Source organism: Scyliorhinus canicula, chromosome 11, assembly GCF_902713615.1.
Source record: "Scyliorhinus canicula chromosome 11, sScyCan1.1, whole genome shotgun sequence".
NCBI classification, from domain to species: domain Eukaryota; kingdom Metazoa; phylum Chordata; class Chondrichthyes; order Carcharhiniformes; family Scyliorhinidae; genus Scyliorhinus; species Scyliorhinus canicula.
Window position 1 is genome coordinate 7,967,437 of NC_052156.1, and position 22,871 is coordinate 7,990,307.

At 52.9% G+C, this 22,871-nt stretch overlaps 1 protein-coding gene across 1 annotated transcript in view; it reads left to right on the top strand.

Moving 5' to 3' along the window:
• LOC119973746 (plexin-A1-like) overlaps positions 1-22,871 on the top strand; it is a 580,418-nt gene that overhangs the window by 89,523 nt on the left and 468,024 nt on the right. The window contains exon 3 of the mRNA XM_038812164.1: positions 21,608-21,790. Within this exon, the coding sequence (XP_038668092.1) occupies positions 21,608-21,790 (183 nt within the window). The remainder of the gene's footprint in view (positions 1-21,607; positions 21,791-22,871) is intronic.

A 22,871-nucleotide genomic window follows, 5' to 3' on the forward strand; every position in this document is an offset into this window, starting at 1 on the left:
TTTTGTGCGAGCTTTTGGTCGTCTGCCCTGACATCTCCTTATCTGTCTCAGCGTCGGTTTTTAAAATATTTACGTGATCTCAGAGGTGTTCCATAAACACCAGTATTTGTTGTAATTTCGGAGGAGAATGGATGGGATGTTGCCGCTGAACTCTGGGTGCTGTGTGTTTAAGTTTTGTGTACATGCTCCGTGGAGGTCTACCCGAGTCATTGATCTGGATTGTAAATAGCTGAGGCCCCAGCACTCGAGGTGCGCCTCAAAAGGAGATATTCGGACAGATGAGGTTTGAGACAGCTCCAGGGTCCCAGGTTCGATTCCCGGCTTGGGTCACTGTCTGTGCGGAGTCTGCACATCCTTCCCGTGTCTGCGTGGGTTTCCTCCGGGTGCTCCGGTTTCCTCCCACAGTCCAAAGATGTGCAGGTTAGGTGGATTGGCCATGATAAATTGCCCTTAGTGTCCAAAATTGCCCTTAGTGTTGGGTGGGGTTACTGGGTTATGGGGATAGGGTGGAGGTGTTGACCTTGGGTAGGGTGCTCTTTCCAAGAGCCGGTGCAGACTCGATGGGCCGAATGGCCTCCTTCTGCACTGTAAATTCTATGATAATCTATGACAACAACAACTTAAATTTATACTAGCACCTACCATGTGGACATTTCAAAGGCAGGTTATCATAATCTCATTTGACATGGAGTCGCCTAATGAAGTTAGGAAAGTTAATAATGGGCAGCACAGCAGCACAAGTGGATAGCACTGTGGCTTCACAGCGCCAGGGTCCCAGGTTCGATTCCCCGCAGGGTCACTGTCTGCGGAGTCTGCACGCTCTCCCCGTGTCTGCGTGGGTTTCCTCCGGATGCTCCGGTTTCCTCCCACAGTCCAAAGATGTGCAGGTTAGGTAGATTGGCCATGCTAAATTGCCCTCAGTGTCCAAAAAGAAGTTGGGGGGGGGGTTATTGGGTTACGGGGATAGGGTGGAAGTGAGGGCTTAATTGGGTCGGTGCAGACTCGATGGGCCGAATGGCCTCCTTCTGCACTGTATGTTCTATGTTCTTAATCAAATGCGCGGTCAAAGAGGTTTACGAGGCATCTTCGAGTTCAGAGGTGGGAGAGGTTTAGGGAGTGAATTCCATAGCTCAGGGCCTTGGCATCTGAAGGCCGGCCGCCAGTAGTGGAGCGATTGGGTTGCTGAGGAACGGGAGGATTGCAGAGATCCCCGAGGGTTTTGTAGGTTTGGTGGACACTGCAGAGGTAGAAAGGAGGGATTTGAAAAGGAAGTTGAGAATTTTACAATTGGCGTTGCTGGGCCGGCAGCTGGCTAAGGACAGCAGCGAGCGCGAGGGTGGGGGAATAATTCAGATGGTGGGATAGTGAACCAGGAGAGGGGAGAAGGGAAGCTCCAATCGGAAATCTGTTACTTGGAATGATGGTGCTGGAGGAGGATTCATATCGCTGTGAGGAGACGCTGGTATAGTGGTTATGTCATTGGCCTATAGTATCCACAGGCCCTCGGCTAATACTCCGGGGGCATGGGTTCAAATCCCACCACAGCAGTGGGTGGAATTGAAATTTAATTAATAAATGTGGAATATAAAACCACAACTATCAATAATGCCATTAGGGAAGAAATCTGGCATCCTTACCTGATCTGGCCCACCTGTGACTCCAGACACCAATGCAATTGACCCTTGACCTGGCAAGCCAATCACTTCAGGACAATGAGGGATGGGCAGCAAATATTGGCGTTGTCAGTGATGCCTCACATTATTACAGCACAGAAGGTGGCCATTCATCCATGAACAATCCATCCAGTGGCATTCCTCCACCTTCTCCCTCTTTCCCTGCACACGCTTCCTTTTCAGATAATAATCCAATTCCCTCTTGAAAGCCCCGGTTGAATCTGCCCCCACCCCACACGGGGCAGCACATTCCAGACCCTGTCCACTTGCTGGGTGAAAAACCTTTTTCCTCGTGTCTCCATTGCTTCTTTTGCCAATCACCTTGAACCTGCTCCCTCTCGGTCTCCAGCCTTCCACCAATGGAAACACTTTCTCTCCATCTGCCCTGTCCCAGACCCCCTCGGGATTTCGAACACCTCAATCCAATCTCCCCTCGACCCTCTATTCTCCAAGGAAAACGGTATCACCTTCTCCAGTCCGTGTCCCATGAAAGAATAAATCTGAGGAACTGCGTTCTTCTCCGATAGTAAAGCATCGGTTTTCTCCTAAATATACTCCTCCCTCCAGCATGTTGGGACAGATGTACTGATGACAGCTCATTGGTCCCTCGTCCACACAGCACGGGGCACTCGACTCACATAATATGATAATAATAATCACAAGTAGGCTTCAATGATGTGACTTCCCATCATTGCCAGATTCCGACGCCTGTTCGGGGAGGACGGTACGGGAATTGAACCCGCGCTACTGCCTTGTTCTGGAACGATGGAAGATGAGGGGCGACCTGATAGAGGTCTACAAAATTATGAGGGGCATAGGCAGGGTGGATAGTCAGAGGCTTTTTCCCAGGGTAGAGGGGTCAATTACTAGGGGGCATAGGTTTAAGGTGCGAGGGGCAAGGTTTAGAGGAGATGCACGAGGCAAGTTTTTTACACAGAGGGCAGTGGGTGCCTGGAACTCGCTGCCGGAGGAGGTGGTGGAAGCAGGGACGATAGTGACGTTTAAGGGGCATCTTGACAAATACATGAATAGGATGGGAATAGAGGGAGACGGACCCAGGAAGTGTGGAAGATTTTAGTTTAGACGGGCAGCATGGTCGGCACAGGCTTGGAGGGCCTGTTCCTATGCTATACTTTTCTTTGTTCTATGTACAGGTCAGCTTTTAGGCCACTGTGCTAAACCAGCCCCTAAGCATTGGCTAAAGCAATGGCTCCTATCCCTCTCTCCATGAATCCTCAGCCCCGTAAATATATCCTAAAGTAGTCTCGCGGAGTCCAGTTTCCTGGGCAATTGTCCGGGCTGCTTGTACGTCATTGTTCATCCTGTGCTATCCCAGACGCTGAGCTATTTGACCCTGGATGCCGTCACAAGCCAACCCTAATCGCCCTTTCACCTTTTCTGCCAGGAGATTATTATGAGGCTCCTGTGCAGAGTGGATAGGGAGGACCCATTTCAAATGGTAGAGAGGTCAATAACTAGGGAGCAGAGATTTAAAGTAACTGGTAGCGGAGTTTTTAAAGGAGTTGGGAAATAGTTTTGATCAGTTGGAGATCTGGGGCCCACTGCCTGGAAGAGTGGACAAGTGTCAGAGGCAGAAATGTCGCCACATTTGAAAACAACACTTGGATGTGCTCTTGAAGTATTGTAGCTGATAGAGCTACGGTCTAAAAGCTGGGTTGGGAGTTCTTTTTGGGCCAGCACAGAAATGGTGGCTGAATGGCCTCCCTCTGTGCCTGAAAGTTGTTTGATTTCTCTGAGTGTCAGCAGTTTTTATTTTTAGCTCTCTCTCCCTCCCCCTCTAGAGAGAGAGAGGTTGGAGAGAGATTTTTCTGGGATCATTTGGGAAGCTCAATTTACCTCCGGGCACCCACATCATCACTGACCCCGCCCCCTCTTGTCTCTCCAGAGATGAGGGGGAAGGGGGGGGGGGTGTGCGGTGAGTGATGATGTGGGTTCCCCGGAGGTAAATTGTCTCTTTGACACTCCGATGTGGGTGTACACGGTGGCCAGCTGGTGTTATATTATTCAGACAGTGACTGTGGTGAACCCTGGGCTGGGACATCCACCGCGGATCGTGCGTGTCGTGTGCAAGTAGCTGGCAGGACACCGAGACTCATGCCAACCACTTATCAAAAGGCAGAAATGCACTAATTACTATTGAACCCTTGTAACTGGAGATTAAAGCATATCCCTTGATTTCCTGAAGTGTTTCATTGTGACAAGAGAGCCCTTTGGTTCCACGGAGAGCTTCTTCAGCAGGTCGTGCAGAGCTGCACATATCAGAGCGACCTCAAGCCTGCTCTGGATTGGTCGATCTCTGAGAAGACACACAACATCTTCAGATTCCGGCATCCCTCTGGATGATGGGTCAATCCCTCCCACTTTAAGGTCGGCTGTGGGGTTCCCGTGTTGCCGTGGCTAGTTACCTGGTCTCTAGTTCACAGATACCATCTGTATTGTGGCACCATTTACATGGTAACGCTGGCTAAACCAGGCACGGCCTGCTGAGATTGTAGTCCTGATAATGTAAAATGGAAATAATCTAAAGATGGGCCTTGGAAGATTTGCAGTGACGGGAGCTGCGGCTATTTCCTGTCGCAGCTTGTTCCCCTGTGGGATTAATCCTCAGGAAGACCGATTGTTGACACACTATCTTGGGGACAAACGCTCTTTGTAGTTTGTGTGGATCTCGTGTTTTGTCACTGTCGGAGGGCACCAGGTAGTTGTCCCGACCATGACTTTCCATATCGTGTTGAACACGGTCAGACCGTGGTTCAACCTTTGCTACAGTGATTTCCATTCCGAACCTTTGATCCAGGATGGGACACTGGTGCATTTCCCACACTGATTTGTGCAAAGTCATGTTCTACGTCTTTGAATCACTTCAGTCTATCCAATTGGAGGTCAAAGAGTAAATCTGAAGGCATTGTGGGGTTTTACTGTAAATTTTGTTTTGGAGGGTGCTGTAGCGCAAGGTTACACGACCAGGTGGCATTAAATCACCGCGGTGATGTATTAACAAGGATAGGACTTGATCTCAACACGACTCCACGACTCTAACACAGGACAAGTCCCCTCGACTCCCCAGCCCACTTTGATGATATCAAATTTTTAGAAGATTTTAGTTTAGACGGGCAGCATGGTCGGCACAGGTTTGGAGGGCCGAAGGGCCTTTTTCTGTGCTGTACTTTTCTTTGCTCTATCGCCATCGACTCTGTGGCTGGGAACTGGGTAACTGGTAACTACAACTGGGTCCACACGGGTCACTGTGGGGGCAGCAGCTTCCCACCTTCTCATGGATCTACACTTTGTGACGACATGAGTCACTGGGCCAGACCTTGCAATAACCTTCCCGGGTATCCAAGCTGGTCCCTCTCCGAAATTCCGGACGTAAACTAATTCCTCTGCTTCATATGGACTGTCTCCCTTGGCTGAGTCGGAATGTGCCTTCCATGAGGGTTCACCTTCACCCACCCGTCAAATCGGAAAACGAGGTCAAGATGCGTCCTCAGGCATCTACCTATCACTGACCCGGCCAGAGTAACCCCAGTGACGATATGTGGGGTTGGGTTTAACGAGAATCAGAACTCTGCGAAACGGAGTGGCAGTGGTTAAATTAGTCACCGCACAATGAAGGAAGAATATCTGGAGAATATACGGGTTGGTTTCCTGGACCAAGAATTCTGTGGAGTTCAAATCACTGAGTGTCTTTAAAACAGAGAAAGATATGTTCTTGATTAATAAGGGGATCACGGGTTATGGGGAGAAGGCAGGAGAATGAGGATGAGAAAAATATCAGCCATGATTGGATGGCGGAGCAGACTCGATGGGCCGCGTGGCCTAATTCTGCTCCTATGTCTTGTGGTCGAAGGCAACAGGCCAACTTGGACTGTGTATTGTGCAATGAGAAAGGATTAGTCGGCAATCTGGTTGTGAGAGAACTTTTGAGGAAGAGTGACCATAATATGATACAATTCTGTATCAAGGTGAATAGTGAAGTAGTTAATTCTGAGACCAGGGTCCTGAACCTCAATAAAGGTAACTATGATGGTATGAGGTGGGAGCTGGCTGTGATGGACTGGGAAACATTACTGAAAGAAAGGAAAATGGACAGGCAATGGCAGGCATTCAAGGAACGAATAGGTGAACTCCAAAAATTGTTTATTCCTATTTGGCATAACAGTAGAAAGGAAGCTGTGGTAAACCATGGCTTACCAGGGAAATTATAGCTGGTATTAGTTTCAAAGAAAAAGGATACAAATTAGCAAGGAAAAGGAAAAGACCTGAGGATTAGGAGCAGTTTAAAATTCAGCAAAGGCAGACTAAAGGGATTGATTCAGAAGGGAAAAATAGAGGATGAAAGTAAGCTGGTGGGGAACATAAAAACGGACTTTAAAATTTTCTACAGGTATGTAAAGAGAGAAAGTTTGACAAAAATGAATATAGCCCCCTTACAGTCAGATAAGGGGAATTCGTAACGAGGAACAAGGAAATGTTGGAGGAACTAAATTCGTACTTTGCTTCTGTATTTACAAAGGAAGGCACGAATAATGTGCCAGAAGTTCTCAGAAACACCAGTTTCAGTGAGGAGCTGAAGGAAATTAGTACAGGTAAAGAAATAGTTTGGGGGAAATCAATGGGATTTAAGGCGGATAATCTCCAGGGCCTGATAATCTTCATCCTAGAGTACTGAAGGAAGTGGAACTTGAAATAGTAGATCCATTGGTGATTATTTTCCAAACTTCTTTGGACTCTGGAATTGGAGGGTAGCTAATATAACCTCGCTATTCAAAAAGGGAGGTAGAGAGAAAACAGAGACCTATAGACCAGTGAGCCTACCGTCAGTTGCAGGGAAGTTGCTGGAGTCCATTATCAAGGGTCTCATAGCACAGCATTTGGAAAGCAGTGGTGTAATCAGACAAAGTCAGCATGGATTTACGAAAGGAAAATCATGTTTGACAAAACTGCTGGAATTCTTTGAAGATGTAACTAATCGAGTTGACCAGGGAGAACCGGTGGATGCGGTTTATCTAGACTTTCAGAAGGCTGTCAACAAGGTCTCACAAAGCAGAATAATATGCCAGGTTAATGTGCAGGGGATTGCAGATAATGCCTTCAGATGGATAGAAAGCTAGTTAACAGACAGGAAGCAAAGAGTTGGAATAAATGGATCTTTTTCTGATTGGCAGGCAGTGACTAGTGGGATACCGCAGGGATCTGTGCTGGGACCCCAACTTTTCATGTAATACATTAATGATTTGGACAAAGGAACTAAATGTAACATCTCCAAATTTGCAGATGATACAAAGCTGGGTGGGAGGGTGAGCTGTGAGGAGGATGCAGAGATGCTTCAGCGGGATTTGGACAGGCTGAGTGGGTGGGCAGATGCATGGCAGATGCAGTTTAAAGTGGCTAAATGTGAGGTTATCCACTTTGGTAGCAAAAATGGGAAGGCAGATTATTATTTGAATGGATGTAAATTGAGAGAGGTGGATACTCAGCGAGACCATGGTGTCCGAGGTGAAAGTAAGCGAGTAGTTACATCAGGCAGTAAAGAAGGCAAATGGTAAGAGCGGCATGGTGGCACAGTGGTTAGCACTGCTGTCTATGCCGCTGAGGACCCGGGTTCGATCCCAGCCCCGGGTCACTGTCTGTGTGGAGTTTGCACAGTCTCCCCGTGTCTGCGTGGGTCTCACCCCCACAACCCAAAGATGTGCAGGACGTGGATTGGCCACGCTAAAGTGCCCCTTAATGGGAAAAAAAAATTGGGTACTCTAAATTTCAAAAATAAGAAGGCAAATGGTATGTTGGCCTTCATAACAAGAAGATTTGAGTATACGAATCGGGATGTTTTACTGCAATTGTGAGGCCACACCTGGAGTATTGTGGGCAGTTTTGGTGTCCTTATCTGAGGAAGGATGTTCTTGCTATGGAGGGAGGACAGCGAAGGTTTACCAGGCTGATTCCTGGGATGGTGGGACTAAAATATGAGGAGAGACTAAGCCAGTTAAGATTATATTCTTTTGCGTTTAGAAGAATGAGAGGGAATCTCATAGAAACTTATAAAATTCTAACAGGGTTAGACAGGGTAGATTCAGAAAGAATGTTCCCGATGGTGGGGGAGTCCAGAACCAGGGGTCATAGTTTGAGGATAAGGGGTAAACCTTTTAGGGCTGAGGTGAGGAGAAATGTCTTCACCCAGAGAGCGGGGAATCTGTGGAATTCGCTCCCACAGGAAGTAGTTGAGGCCAAAACATTGTGTAATTTCAAGAAGGAATTTGATGTAGCTCTTGGGGCTAAAGGAATTAAGGGATATGGGGAGAAGGTGGAATCAAGGTATTGAACTTGATGATCAGCCATGATCATTATGAACGCCAGAGCAGGCTCGAAAAGTCGAATGGTCCTTTCCTGCTGCTGTTTTCTATGTGTGTTCGGTTAGACTATTTCCTCATTGAGACTATAACGGTCGGCTGCTCGCTCCGCAAACGTATTTGAAGCTGGTGGTAGGGGGTCGTACGTTAGTGCTGGAACCCATCATACTTGCGACGTTTGGAAGATGTTGGGGAAATTGGATTATAAGTGAAGCGGGAAATGTAAGGGTTAAATGCCTGGGGTTAGCATGTGTTGGTTTATAAAGACTTCTGTTTGCAGAGCCTGGGTGGGTTTAGCAGCCAGCAAGTGGAATTGACACAGGAATGTGTTTATCAGTCTGGGCTAATGTACAGTGGATACAGTGGGGAGTTCCCTGGGGAGTTAATGTGCATTTACAGCCTGCAGAGAAAATGTGCTTTCCAGCTTGGGGAGAAGAGGTCATTGCTGGGCGGAGGGGAAAGAGTGTGTCTGTTTTGGATGCTGGCCCGACGATCGGTGGGCACCGATCGCGGGCCTGTCCCATCCCGAGCACAGTCGTGGTGATCCCGTGCCAATCGGGCCCCTAGATGCCCCAAACGGGCATCTGCGCCCGTTTCACGAATGCAGCGACCAGGTGTGAAACGAGCGGGAAGGGCTGGCCGCTCGGCCCATCGGACTCGGAGAATTGTTGTTCGCCGTGAAAAACGGCGAGCGGCGATTTTTCCGAGCCGGGGGGTGGGGGGGGGGGGGGAGAAGAATTGCTGGGGGCGCCAGGGGGGCGTGAAAAATGTCGGGAGACCCTCCCACGATTCTCCCACGCCGCGTGAGGAGCGGAGAATTCCGACCATTGTTTTCCAATTAAGGGGCAATTTAACGTGGCCAACCCACCGAGCCTGCACATCTTTGGGTTGTGGTGGGGAGACCCACACAGACACGGGGAGAATGTGCAAACTCCACACGGTCAGTGACCAGGGCTGGGATCAAACCCGGGTCCTCAGCGCAGGGGGGTACCAGTGCTAACCACTGTGCCGCTTTGCCACCCCTTTTCTTTTCTTCTTGTTTAATGGGAAATTGAGTGGTAGTGTTTAAGGTGTAAATTGTAAGCTGTTCTTTTTGGGTGCGGAGTTCAAAAAGTTTCAATGTTGTAGTTATAATAAAGTTTTTTTAAAAATAGCCAAGCCTTCTTCATGCAATCACTTCTTGAGTGAATCATTCTTTCCCCACAATCTATCAAAGAAACTAAAATATTGGGGGTTTCAGTTCAGTATCCTAGCTACCATTGGAGTCTGGTCTGGGATTGTAATAGACCTGATGAAGCGTTGAAAGTCCAAGGCTGTGAAAGCGATGCCGTTATCTGAAACCATCACCGCCTGTTTGCCGTGTATTCCAAAGATTTGCTGCAGCGTAACGACCGTGACTGACACAGTTGTTGAACACATGAGTTGAACATCCAAAAATCTTGAGTGGGCTTCCTGAGCGATTAAACACATTGGACTGGATTGTCCTCCTGGCGGTGCCTGTAGCGGACTTCCCAATGTGGCCGAGAATCCAGCGTCGGGGAGAAAACGGGCGCCGATCCGTTTCCGATGCTCTGCTGCCCCCCCACTGACGTCGGGATAGAGGTTCATGCCCTGTGTCAGCCGGAGGTTGCAAATGGGTTATTCGGACCCTATATTCTCCGGCACCATATTTTCCAGACCCTCGTGATTCTCTGGTCTCCTGAGCCGTGAATCACGTGAGCGAGAATTGCAGCTGGTCCTGACGGTGTATTTAAGGCGGAGGACCTCGCTGCGGGCCAAGGGGGTAACTCTTTAAAGGAACTGCCCCCAAATGTCCCTCGGAGAGTCACTCCCCACTCCCGCACGATGTGCCCCCTCCTTCACTATTCCCCTGGTCCCCACAAGTCAACCCGTACTCACAGGTAATTTCATCCCTACGCTGCGCGCAGGTGGGGCCTGATTTGCTCAGACTTTATCAAAACGTCAGCAAGTAAGAACCATCCATTTCACCTTCGATGAAAAAACGGGTCCCTGATAGGCCATGTCTTAATGTGGCCGGACAAAATGGGCAGTGCGTCGAGAAAACTGGGAGCCAGGATCATCTCCTGCGGTATGGGAGGCTCCGATATCATCTGTGGGAGTGGAAGCCGGCTTAAAGCATCAACATTGGTGAACTGTGTCCCTGGCCTGTGTTGATAAGTACAGGACTACGCAGCCAACTGTAATGCCTGCCGTTGCAAACTGGCCAATGCGATGGGCGGAACCGGCTCACTCTCGCGGAAAAGGCCAAGTAACGGTTCATGGTCCGACACGGTGGTGAAGCGGCGGCCATAAACACATTGGTGGAATTTTCTTACGGCATAGATGACTGCCAAACTTTCTTTACCTATCTGTGAATACTTCCTTTCGGCATCCAACAGGAATCTGGAATAAAAGGCCTCTCCACGCCTTCTTATGCAGAGGTACTGCCCCGATGCCATAAGGCCATCACATGTCACTATTATGGGTTTGTCTGGGTTAAAGTGGACAAGTCATGCCGATGATTGTCAGGCCTCCTTCTCTTGGTCAGAAGATTTTCTTTGGGAATCTTCCCCCTTCCATCTTTGGTGCTCCTTCATCTGTTGGCACAGGGGCGCCCAAACTGTAGACAAGTCGGGTAAAAAAAACGGCCATAATAGTTGACCATCCCCAGAAAGGACTTCACCTCGGTCACGTTTCTTGGTACCGACACCCCTTTCATCACCTTTACCTTGTCCGAGAGTAGATGTCAGCCTTTGGCATCGACTTTGAAACCTAAATATGTGACCTGATCGGCCTGAAATGTGCATTTCTTGCGCTTCAGGCCTATGCCAGCTTGTTTGAATCTCCTGGGGATCTCTTCCAGATCGGCAATGTGCTCTTCGGGTGTTAGAACAAACAAAGAACAAAGCAAAGTACAGCACAGGAACAGGCCCTTCGGCCCTCCAAGCCCGTGCCTGGGGGGGCCGAAGGGCCTGTTCCTGTGCTGTACTTTTCTTTGTTTGTTGTGTGTTGCCTGACATTGTCTCGATACTCTGACATCGTCCAGATACTCGACAACTTTTGGGATCCCTTGTAAAAGGCTCTCCAATCAAGTGCTGAAGCATAGTGCAGGCTGCTGAAATATCGAAGGGTAATCTTGTATATTGGTTTATGGTGCTTGTCTATGGTGACGAATTTCCTTCCTCCAACTCAAACTGCTGGTATTCATGATTTGGACCCAATTTGAGATCCCCTGCCAACTTCACGTAGAGGTCCTCTATCCTAGGGATAGGATTTCGATCTACTTTAGCAGCCCTGTTCACAGTCATCTTGTAATCACCGCAAAACGTGACTGTGGTCTGGCTTTCACATTGGTGTTGCCCATCCTGAGAGCCGTACCCAGTGAAATTATCCCCAGGACATCTCAACTCCACTTCCCCCTTTTGGTCCAGAGCGTAGGGCACCGGTCAGGTTCAATAATGTTTGGCCTTGCATCAGGCTCTCAATAGATTTTGGCCTTCACCCGTCTTGTGCACCCCGTCCATGATGCTGACTATCTCTGACCAAATTTAGCCGGATTCTCTTCAGCCAATCTCGCCCCACGCGGCTCAGCCTTGGCCATTGTACTAAGATTAAGAGCAGCTGGGTGGACTGCCGTTGCTATGATACTGGTGTTGCTATGATACTGGCGCTGACGTCATGCCCATTACCTTCAGGCCCTCCCCAGTATCAGTTGCTAAAGTGGCCAATGTATGGCTGAGATTCAAGGGTTGCAGCCGTCCCTGTGGATACTTCCATGTTTGCTCTGCTGCCACCGTGGCAGCACCACCTGTCTCGACCTCCAGCACGGTAGCATTGTGGATAGCACAATTGCTTCACAGCTCCAGGGTCCCAGGTTCGATTCCGGCTTGGGTCACTGTCTGTGCGGAGTCTGCACGTTCTCCCCGTGTGTGCGTGGGTTTCCTCCAGGCGCTCCGGTTTCCTCTCACAGTCCAAAGATGTGCAGGTTAGGTGGATTGGTCATGCTAAATTGCCCCTTAGTGTCCAAAATTGCCCTGAGTGTTGGGTGGGGTTACTGGGTTATGGGGATAGGGTGGAGATGTTGACCTTGGCTAGAGTGCTCTTTCCAAGAGCCGGTGCAGACTTGATGGGCCGAATGGCCTCCTTCTGCACTGTAAATTCTATGATAACGGGCGGCCGTTAACAACAAGGACAATTTCAATACGGGATGTCTGTTTAACTTCACCGTGTTGAACTTATAGACTTCGGAATTCTTTTCTGGGTCTTCCTGAAGTTTGCTCACGGGAGTTGTTGACGTTTTATTATAGGTGTAGTCTGTCTGACTCTGCGTCTGACTTGTATGCGGCCTTTTCTATAATTATTATTATCACTTCTATTACATCTGAAACAAATTATTTTCTTATATTTGCATTTGTCTTGGGACTTATCTCCACCACGATGATAACAAGCCCCTAAACCTAGTGACTGCCGGTCACTCTTGTTTTTTTCAGACTCCGCTACACCCTTACTCCAGGTACTTCGAGTGGCCGCCGTTTCCCGCCATAACTGACTTCTTAGCTTTATACGACTTGTCGTTCGAAAGTGCTTCATCAGCGCTTTCAATCGCTTGAGCCAAATCAACCGCTTTGTCTAAAGATGTTCTGGTTTCTGCCAGCAGCTTCTTCTGAATATTCAAGTTATTGATACCGCAGACCAACCGGTCACGTAACATATCACTGAGGGATGGACCGAATTCTTAATGGCCTTAATTCTGGCTACAAAAGCGGATACTGTTTCTCGAGGACCCCTAATGGCTGAATGGAATTCATAGCCCTGCATGATAATGGGGATTGTATTCATCCCTCGCCAGTTGCCCCAGTTGATCAAAGGACTTTGTGTCCGGAGCCTCCGCAGATGTTAGGCTTCTCACAAGGTTATGTGTTTGTGGGTGGCCTGGTGCAGGGGGGGTGACATGGTGGCACAGTGGTTATCACTGCTGCATCACAGTGCCAGGGATCTGGGTTCGCTTCCGGCCTTGGGTAACAATATTTGTGGAGTTTGCATGATCACCCTGTGTCTGCATGAGTTTCCTCCAGGTGTCTGGTTTCCTCCCACAGTCGAACGGCGTGCAGGTTAGGTGGATTGGCCATGGTCAGTTGCCCCTTAGTGTCCAAAGATGTGTGGGTCAGGTGGGATTACGGAGATAGGGCGGGTGAGTGAGGGTAGGTAGAGTGTTCTTTTGGACGGTTGTCACAGAATCGATGGGCTGAATGGCTTCCTTCTGTACTGGATTCTAAACAGAGTGTCAGAACGTTTTGCTCGTCTTCTTCATTGGCGGCAAAAAAGTGTTGATGCCTTCCCACACATTGGCCTCAACTCTCAACCTCCAGATCAAATGGGCCGATTTTTCTTGAACACTGGCGCATCTACCCGACTGCAGTTGGTTACCTTTCTGCAGGAACTCTGTGAGGCTACTATTGCCTCCACCTTCCAAAAGTCGTGACTTTCCTTTTGACTGGACGCATTTATTCTCGTTGCCAATGAGTTAATACGAGGAGGCCGTGATAAATAATAATGGTGATTTATTAACAAAGGAAGAACCTTATATCACAGATTAACATGACTCCAACACAGAACTAGTTCCCTCGACACTCTGGCTTCCTCTGTTGATACCCCACCCCACTGCTCGGGTGTGCGCCCTGCTACCCGATAGGCTCAGGTTAACGGGCTCTGTCACCATAGGCTCGGGCGGGACACATGATCCTCGAAGGCTCGTCCCTTAAAGGGACCACGCCACCATGAAGGGTAAACTAATTGAGATCTTTAAAATTATAAAGGGATTTGATCAGGCAGATACAGATGATCTCGAGGACATGATGGCAGAGTAGAAATAGATTCTGGTGGAAGATCAGCGACTGAATCATTGTGGAGGCAGTGGGGGTCTCGCCTGTTGGTTGCAGAGTTGGCAATATCCCTGCGTTGCCGTCTTTTCAGTAAGACCCTGTGGGGCCCTGGGCACTTGACAGGCCAGCAGTGGGTGGCTTGAGGATTTTGGGGGCAATGTCCCACCCGGCGGGAGCTGCTGGCCTTGTCTGTACTCAGCAGTTCCATCAGGGAGGCAGTGCCTGCTGCTAGGAGACCACTAACCTGGGACCTCAGATCAAAGAAAGGCCCTGGCGGAGGTGAATGTTGGGGAGTGGGGTCAGGAGTGGCAGGGGCGGGGTGGAGGGGTTCTGCAGCAAAGTCCAGAGAGGTGACTCTCAGGGGGTCCTCCCCCTACCTTCTGACGGGGTCCCTCGACTAGGCTGCGAGCGCCATTTGAACACCAGGGTTTGCTTGGGGTTTCCCCCTGCATGGCGAGACGCCCTCCCCCTTCCCCTGCATGGCGAGACGTCCTCCCCCTTCCCCTGCATGGTGAGACGCCCTCCCCATTCCCCTGCATGGCGAGACGCCCTCCCCATTCCCCTGCATGGCGAGACGCCCTCCCCCTTCCCCTGCATGGCGAGACGCCCTCCCCATTCCCCTGCATGGCGAGATGCCCTCCCCCTTCCCCTGCATGGCGAGACGCCCTCCCCATTCCCCTGCATGGCGAGACGCCCTCCCCATTCCCCCTGCATGGCGAGACGCCCTCCCCCTTCCCCTGCATGGCGAGACGCCCTCCCCATTCCCCTGCGTGGCGAGACGCCCTCCCCATTCCCCTGCATGGCGAGACGCCCCCTCCATTCCCCTGCATGGCGAGACGCCCTCCCCATTCCCCTGCATGGCGAGACGCCCTCCCCCCTTCCCCTGCATGGCGAGACGCCCTCCCCCTTCCCCTGCATGGCGAGACGCCCTCCCCCTTCCCCTGCATGGCGAGACGCCCTCCCCATTCCCCTGCATGGCGAGACGCCCCCTCCATTCCCCTGCATGGCGAGACGCCCTCCCCATTCCCCTGCATGGCGAGACGCCCTCCCCCCTTCCCCTGCATGGCGAGACGCCCTCCCCCTTCCCCTGCATGGCGAGACGCCCTCCCCATTCCCCTGCATGGCGAGACGCCCTCCCCATTCCCCTGCATGGCGAGACGCCCTCCCCATTCCCCTGCATGGCGAGACGCCCTCCCCCTTCCCCTGCATGGCGAGACGCCCTCCCCCTTCCCCTGCATGGCGAGACGCCCTCCCCCCTTCCCCTGCATGGCGAGATGCCCTCCCCATTCCCCTGGGTCAATACCAGGATCAGTGGGCTGAGGCCTTAGAAAGGGTCCCAATTGGCGGCGGGGTGGGAAGGCCGACCACAGTCCTTCCTGCCACCAGCTTGAACACGGCGCAGAGGGAGGGTCAATAAATGTTGGCCGAGTCAGCAAAACCCACACCCTGTGAAATAATTTAATAAAGGAACTCGACAAGGCTCTTTCGACAGCACCGTCCAAACCCGCAGACTTTACTACCTTGAAAGAGCAGCAGACACGTGGGGACACCACCGCCTGGAGGCTCCCCTCCGAGCCGCTCAACACCCTGCCTTGGAAATTTCTCAGCCGTTCCTTCGCTGTCGCGAGATCAAAATTGTGGAACTCCCTCCCTATCAGCACAGTGGGTGTGCCTACACCTCCGGGCCTGCAGCGGTTCAAGAAAGCAGCTCAACGCCACCTACTCAAGGGGCAATTAGGGATGGACAATAAATGCTGGGCTTCGCCAGCGAATTCCACATCCCGGGGAAGAATTAAAAAGTTGGCCACCCTCCACGGTCCACAGTTGGGCCTGATGCCTGATGACGGCCCCGCGCTTCACTACTGGAGGTGACGCGGGCGCGAGCTACAAAATCCCAAGCTTTGAAAATGTGATCAGGGGAACCGGATCATCAATCCCGCGCCTCTCCCGCCAGATAAATCGAGTTAGGGACTTTGTGTGGGATGACTCTTTGTGTCTCTTTTGTTGAAGGCTTTACTTAACCAGCAGCCTCAGTACACGGGGTCAGCTCATCACGAAGAAAAAGAGCCCTCAATAGTTCCATTCTTCCACTTGTGTCAGGCAAAATTTCCTTTCATGAAGCAATTTTGTTGAATGGCTGAGATGAAACAGAATATTTGCATAGCCCGCACAAAGCCAACTCCCAGAGTACAAACACCAGAGCAGTATTTATTTAAATAATTCAGTTAGCCTATTATTGCCGAGCCCTCTGGGACTCAACATAGCGGTTCAACACTTGCTGTAATTACTGAGTTTGCATTTTCAATTATTAAGAGAATTCTATTAATCAAAATAAAAGCTCATCTTCATGGTGGAGACAGTTGTTGCCAAAAGGAGGGCATTTTCAGCGTTGAAAATATGTTATTGTCTTGGGTATGTGGCAATTAGTCACACCTCAGAGTCAAAAGGTTGTGGGTTCCTGGCTGATACTCCAGTGCAATGCCCAGGGAGTGACACAGTGCCCAGGGAGTGACACAGTGCCCAGGGAGTGACACAGTGCCCAGGGAGTGACACAGTGCCCAGGGAGTGACACAGTGCCCAGGGAGTGCCGCAGTGCCCAGGGAGTGACACAGTGCCCAGGGAGTGACACAGTGCCCGGGGAGTGACACAGTGCCCAGGGAGTGCCCAGGGAGTGACACAGTGCCCAGGGAGTGACACAGTGCCCAGGGAGTGACACAGTGCCCAGGGAGTGCCGCAGTGCCCAGGGAGTGCTGCAGTGCCCAGGGAGTGCCGCAGTGCCCAGGGAGTGCCCAGGGAGTGCTGCAGTGCCCAGGGAGTGCTGCAGTGCCCAGGGAGTGCTGCAGTGCCCAGGGAGTGCTGCAGTGCCCAGGGAGTGCCGCAGTGCCCAGGGAGTGACACAGTGCCCAGGGAGTGACACAGTGCCCGGGGAGTGCCGCAGTGCCCAGGGAGTGACACAGTGCCCGGGGAGTGACATAGTGCCCAGGGAGTGACACAGTGCCCAGGGAGTGCCCAGGGAGTGACACAGTGCCCAGGGAGTGACACAGTGCCCAGGGAGTGCCAGTGCCCAGGGAGTGCCGCAGTGCCCAGGGAGTGACACAGTGCCCAGGGAGTGCCGCAGTGCCCGGGGAGTGACACAGTGCCCAGGGAGTGACACAGTGCCCAGGGAGTGCCGCAGTGCCCAGGGAGTGACACAGTGCCCAGGGAGTGACACAGTGCTCAGGGAGTGACACAGTGCCCAGGGAGTGCCGCAGTGCACGGGGAGTGACACAATGCCCAGGGAGTGCCGCAGTGCCGCAGTGCCCAGGGAGTGACCCAGTGCCCAGGGAGTGACACAGTGCCCAGGGAGTGACACAGTGCCCAGGGAGTGACACAGTGCCGCAGTGCCCAGGGAGTGACACAGTGCCCAGGGAGTGACACAGTGCCGCAGTGCCCGGGGAGTGACACAGTGCCCAGGGAGTGCCGCAGTGCCCAGGGAGTGACACAGTACCCAGGGAGTGACACAGTGCCCAGGGAGTGCCGCAGTGCCCGGGGAGTGACACAATGCCCAGGGAGTGCCGCAGTGACCCAGTGCCCAGGGAGTGACCCAGTGCCCAGGGAGTGACACAGTGCCCAGGGAGTGACACAGTGCCGCAGTGCCCAGGGAGTGACACAGTGCCCAGGGAGTGACACAGTGCCGCGGTGCCCGGGGAGTGACACAGTGCCCAGGGAGTGCCGCAGTGCCCAGGGAGTGACACAGTACCCAGGGAGTGACACAGTGCCCAGGGAGTGCCGCAGTGCCCGGGTAGTGACACAGTGCCCAGGGAGTGCCGCAGTGCCGCAGTGCCCAGGGAGTGACACAGTGCCCAGGGAGTGCCGCAGTGCCCAGGGAGAGCCGCAGTGCCCAGGGAGTGACACAGTGCCCAGGGAGTGCTGCAGTGCCCAGGGAGTGCTGCAGTGCCCAGGGAGTGACACGGTGCCCAGGGAGTGACACAGTGCCCAGGGAGTGACACAGTGCCCAGGGAGTGACACAGTGCCCAGGGAGTGACACAGTGCCCGGGGAGTGACACAGTGCCCAGGGAGTGCTGCAGTGCCCAGGGAGTGCCGCAGTGCCCAGGGAGTGACACAGTGCCCAGGGAGTGACACAGTGCCCAGGGAGTGCTGCAGTGCCCAGGGAGTGCTGCAGTGCCCAGGGAGTGACACAGTGCCCAGGCAGTGCCGCAGTGCCCAGGGAGTGACACAGTGCCCAGGGAGTGACACAGTGCCCAGGGAGTGACACAGTGCCGCAGTGCCCAGGGAGTGCCGCAGTGCCCAGGGAGTGACACAGTGCCCAGGGAGTGACACAGTGCCCAGGGAGTGCCGCAGTGCCCACGGAGTGACACAGTGCCCAGGGAGTGACACAGTGCCCAAGGAGTGACACAGTGCCCAGGGAGTGACACAGTGCCCAGGGAGTGACACAGTCCCCAGGGAGTGCCGCAGTGCCCACGGAGTGACACAGTGCCCGGGGAGTGCCGCAGTGCCAGGGGAGTGCCGCAGTGCCCGGGGAGTGCCGCAGTGCCCGGGGAGTGACACAGTGCCCAGGGAGTGACACAGTGCCCAGGGAGTGCCGCAGTGCCCACGGAGTGACACAGTGCCCAGGGAGTGACACAGTGCCCAAGGAGTGACACAGTGCCCAGGGAGTGACACAGTGCCCAGGGAGTGACACAGTGCCCAGGGAGTGACGCAGTGCCCAGGGAGTGCTGCAGTGCCCAGGGAGTGCCGCAGTGCCCAGGGAGTGCCGCAGTGCCAGGGGAGTGCCGCAGTGCCCAGGGAATGCCGCAGTGCCCAGGGAGTGACACAGTGCCCAGGGAGTGACACAGTGCCCAGGGAGTGCTGCAGTGCCCAGGGAGTGCCGCAGTGCCCAGGGAGTGCCGCAGTGCCCAGGGAGTGACACAGTGCCGGGGAGTGCCGCAGTGCCCAGGGAGTGACACAGTGCCCGGGGAGTGACACAGTGCCCAGGGAGTGTCGCAGTGCCCGGAGAGTGACACAGTGCCCAGGGAGTGCCGCAGTGCCCGGAGAGTGACACAGTGCCCAGGGAGTGACACAGTGCCCGGGGAGTGACACAGTGCCCAGGGAGTGTTGCAGTGCCCGGAGAGTGACACAGTGCCCGGGGAGTGACACAGTGCCCGGGGAGTGACACAGTGCCCAGGGAGTGTCGCAGTGCCCGGTGAGTGACACAGTGCCCAGGGAGTGACACAGTGCCCAGGGAGTGCCACAGTGCCCAGGGAGTGAAACAGTGCCCAGGGAGTGAAACAGTGCCCAGGGAGTGCCACAGTGCCCAGGGAGTGACACAGTGCCCAGGGAGTGCCCAGGGAGTGACACAGTGCCCAGGGAGTGCCGCAGTGCCCAGGGAGTGACACAGTGCCCAGGGAGTGCCGCAGTGCCCAGGGAGCGACACAGTGCCCAGGGAGCGACACAGTGCCCAGGGAGTGCTGCAGTGCCCAGGGAGTGCCAGTGCCCAGGGAGTGCTGCAGTGCCCAGGGAGTGCCAGTGTCCAGGGAGTGCCGCAGTGCCCAGGGAGCGACACAGTGCCCAGGGAGTGCCAGTGTCCAGGGAGTGCCGCAGTGTCAATGCTGGTGTCTTTTAAAAGAAACCTTAAATAAAACCCTTCCTACTCCATTAGGTGGGCAGAAATGGTTGTGCAGCAGTATCTTGAAGAGTGATGGGGTGTTGTTACTGCCTGTTTAATATTAATAACCATATGTTTATAATCAACCATGATCTGACTGAACAGCAGAGCAGACTGGAGGGGCCGAATGGCTGACTCCAGCTCGTAATTCCTATATTTGTAAGTTTGACATTGAGAAGGGAGTTATATCAATTACAAACCTGGGGCGGCATGGTGGGGCAGTGGTTAGCACTGCTGCCTCACGGCGCCCAAGACCCAGGTTCGATCCCGGCCCCGGGTCACAGTCCGTGCGGAGTTTGCACATTCTCCCCGTGTCTGCGTGGGTCCCACCCCCCACAGCCCAATGATGTGCAGGGTAGGTGGATTGACCACGCTAAATTGCCCTTTAATTGGGGTAAAAAAGAATTGCGTACTCTAAATTTATATTTAAAAAATATATAAATGCAAATCTTTCTTTCTCGGGAATAGAGGTCGATTGTCAATTGCACCAAATTGTTCTGGTAAACCTTTTCCCCTGAGTTGTCTGGGAAGGTGGAAAATGGTGGCATTGTGATCATGGCATTGGACTGGTAGTCCAGAGGCCCAGGCAAACCTTGGAGGCATGGGTTCAAATCCCACGAAGGCAGCTGGTGGAAGTTGAATTCAGTTAACAAATCTGGAATATAAAATAGTCTCGGCGATGGTGACCTCATGCCCCTGAGGCAAGGAATTTAGCCGCCCTGATCTGGCCTACATGTGACTCCAGACCCACAGCAATGTGAATGACTGGCCCTTTGAATTTGGCCTGGCAAGATGCTCAGTTCAAGGGCAACTGGGGATGGGCAACAAATGCTGAGCTTGCCCAGCGACGCCCACATCCCACAAAAGAATAAAGAAAAAAATATTTGAAAACCAGTTCACCCGGAAAAAAAACGGGGGTGGAATTCTCCCACCCCCAACGCCGGGTGGGAGAATCGCCGGGGCGCCGAGCGAATCCCGCCACGCCGCCGCGGCACCCGCACGCGATTCTCCCACCCCTCCCAAACTGGCGCGGCGAGATTCACGGCTGGTCGCTGGGAGAATCGCTGCTCACAGTTTGTAACGGGCAAGCGGCAATTCTCCGGCCCGGATGGGCCGAGCGGCCTGCCCAACACGTCACGTTCCCGCCGGCGCTGTCCGCACCTGGACGCTGTCGGCGGGAACTGCGCGGGAACGCTGGGGGGAGGCGGTCTGTGGGGGGGGGGGTTCTTGCACCGAGGGGGGCCTCAAAAGGGGTCTGACCCGCGATTGGTGCCCACCGATCGGCGGGCCGACGTCTCTGAAGGAGGACCTCCTTTCCTCCGCCGCCCCGCAGGATCCATCCGACATCTTCTTGCGGGGCGGCCACGGGGAGGACGGCAAACGCGCATGCGCGGGTGACGTCATTTACGTGGCGCCGGCCGCATAATTTACGCGGCGCCGCTTTTGCGCTGTGCCAAGGCCCGGCGCGCGTAAATGACACGGTGCCGCTCCTAGCCCCCCGGGGGCGGGAGAATAGGGGGCTGGGAGCAGCCTCCGGCGCCGGAGTGATAGACTCCGGTTTTCACTCCGGTGTCGGGACTTAGTCTCCCGATGGGAGAATTGTGCCCCAGGTGTTTGAACGATGTGACGGAAAGGCTTTAGTGGGCATGGAAAAGGTCGAACTGCCTTTTATATAATGATCTCTGACGTCCCTGGAACATTCCAAAGCGTCCCGTCGCCAATAAATCTCTTTAGATGTGCCGTTAAGGTCATGATCCTGAATGCAGCAGCTTCACTGGGTACACAGCAGCATTCCAAAGTGAGCTGAATGACCAGTTGGTCTATTTTGGCGATGAGGTTCGAGGGAGGATGTTCGTTACCCAGCATCCCTCTTCGGATAGTGTCCGAGATTCTTTTACACCTCCTCCCCCAGCAATGAGGCCCAATTGGGAGTTTAACCCGGCTTGGGGGGGGGGGGGGGGGGGGGGGGGGGCGAACACCACAAGATGGGGTCGGATGATCATAATCATCAATTTGTTTTTTTGTCTTGTTTTGCAGCCTTTGCAGATTGATGACAATTTCTGTGGACAGGACTTCAACCAGCCGTTGGGTGGGACGACCCTGGTGGAGGGGATCCCGCTGTTTGTTGACAAGGAGGATGGCATGACCTCCATCGCCGCCTATGACTACCGGGGCCACTCAGTCGCCTTTTTTGGGACCAGAAGTGGGAAGATGAAAAAGGTAAGCTCGTCTTTAAAATCTAAATGAGTCTTGAAACCGAGTTTGTGTTTGCAGTTTGAAGCCAGCTCAGAGGCCGTCAGAGGACTTGTTGTTTGACGGAGGGACTTCAGGTTGGTTTTGGGTGACGTTTGGAGTGGTGTTCCCTCTGGCTGGGCAATTGGGTTGCCAACTCTGCTTGGATGTATTCCTGGAGGCCTCATCATACGGTCCAAATCCCACCCCAACATTCCTGCCATCGCTCCCCCGACATGTCCATCCTCATGGTGTCCTGCCTGCCCAACAGCCAATTGGAAAGCAGCCAGGCTCTTCACTACCTGAGTGGACTGACTGTCAAACGACCATTTTATCTCATCTGTCAATACTTTGGTGACTAACGTTCAAAAATGAAATATCGGAACTTGAATTCTGCTGAAGAAATTGACGTGCCTCAACCAATGAGTTTTTTAAAAAAAATTCCAATTAAGGGGCAATTTAGCGTGGCCAATCCACCTACTCTGCACACCGTTGGGTTGGGGGGGAGGGGTGAAACCCACGCAGTCAAGGGGAGAATGTGCAAACTCCACACGGACAGTGACCCGGGGCCGGGATCAAACCCGGGACCTCGGCACCGTGAGGCAGCAGTGCTAACCACTGCGCTACCGTGCCGCCCTCAACCAATCGGAATTTACTTGCCAACCAATCAGCACCCTTTTCTCATGCAGTACAAATTATTGATCCCTTTGATATTTGGTATTCTTGGGTCTGTCCTGATGAGTTCAAGATGAAAAACTTTGGCGGCGTGTCTCTTTTCTCAACAATATTCAAGATGAATAAAGATTAGGCAATTTAAACCGGGTTCATACTCCTGGCAGTATACTGAAGTTGAATCTTTAATTCCGGGAAGCATCAGGCCAATCTCGGAGAGTTGGCAACCCAAGCTATGCATAGTGCCAAACGCCCTTGATAATCTGAACGTGTGGGTGTTGTCGACTTGAAGATGACATGGTTTGTTCAAAAGTTCCGGCTGGAAGAGCCCCGATAGGCTCGTTGGGGATGGCTCTAGTTGAGGCTGTTATCGGATTGTGTTTTGTGCGTTTGCTGA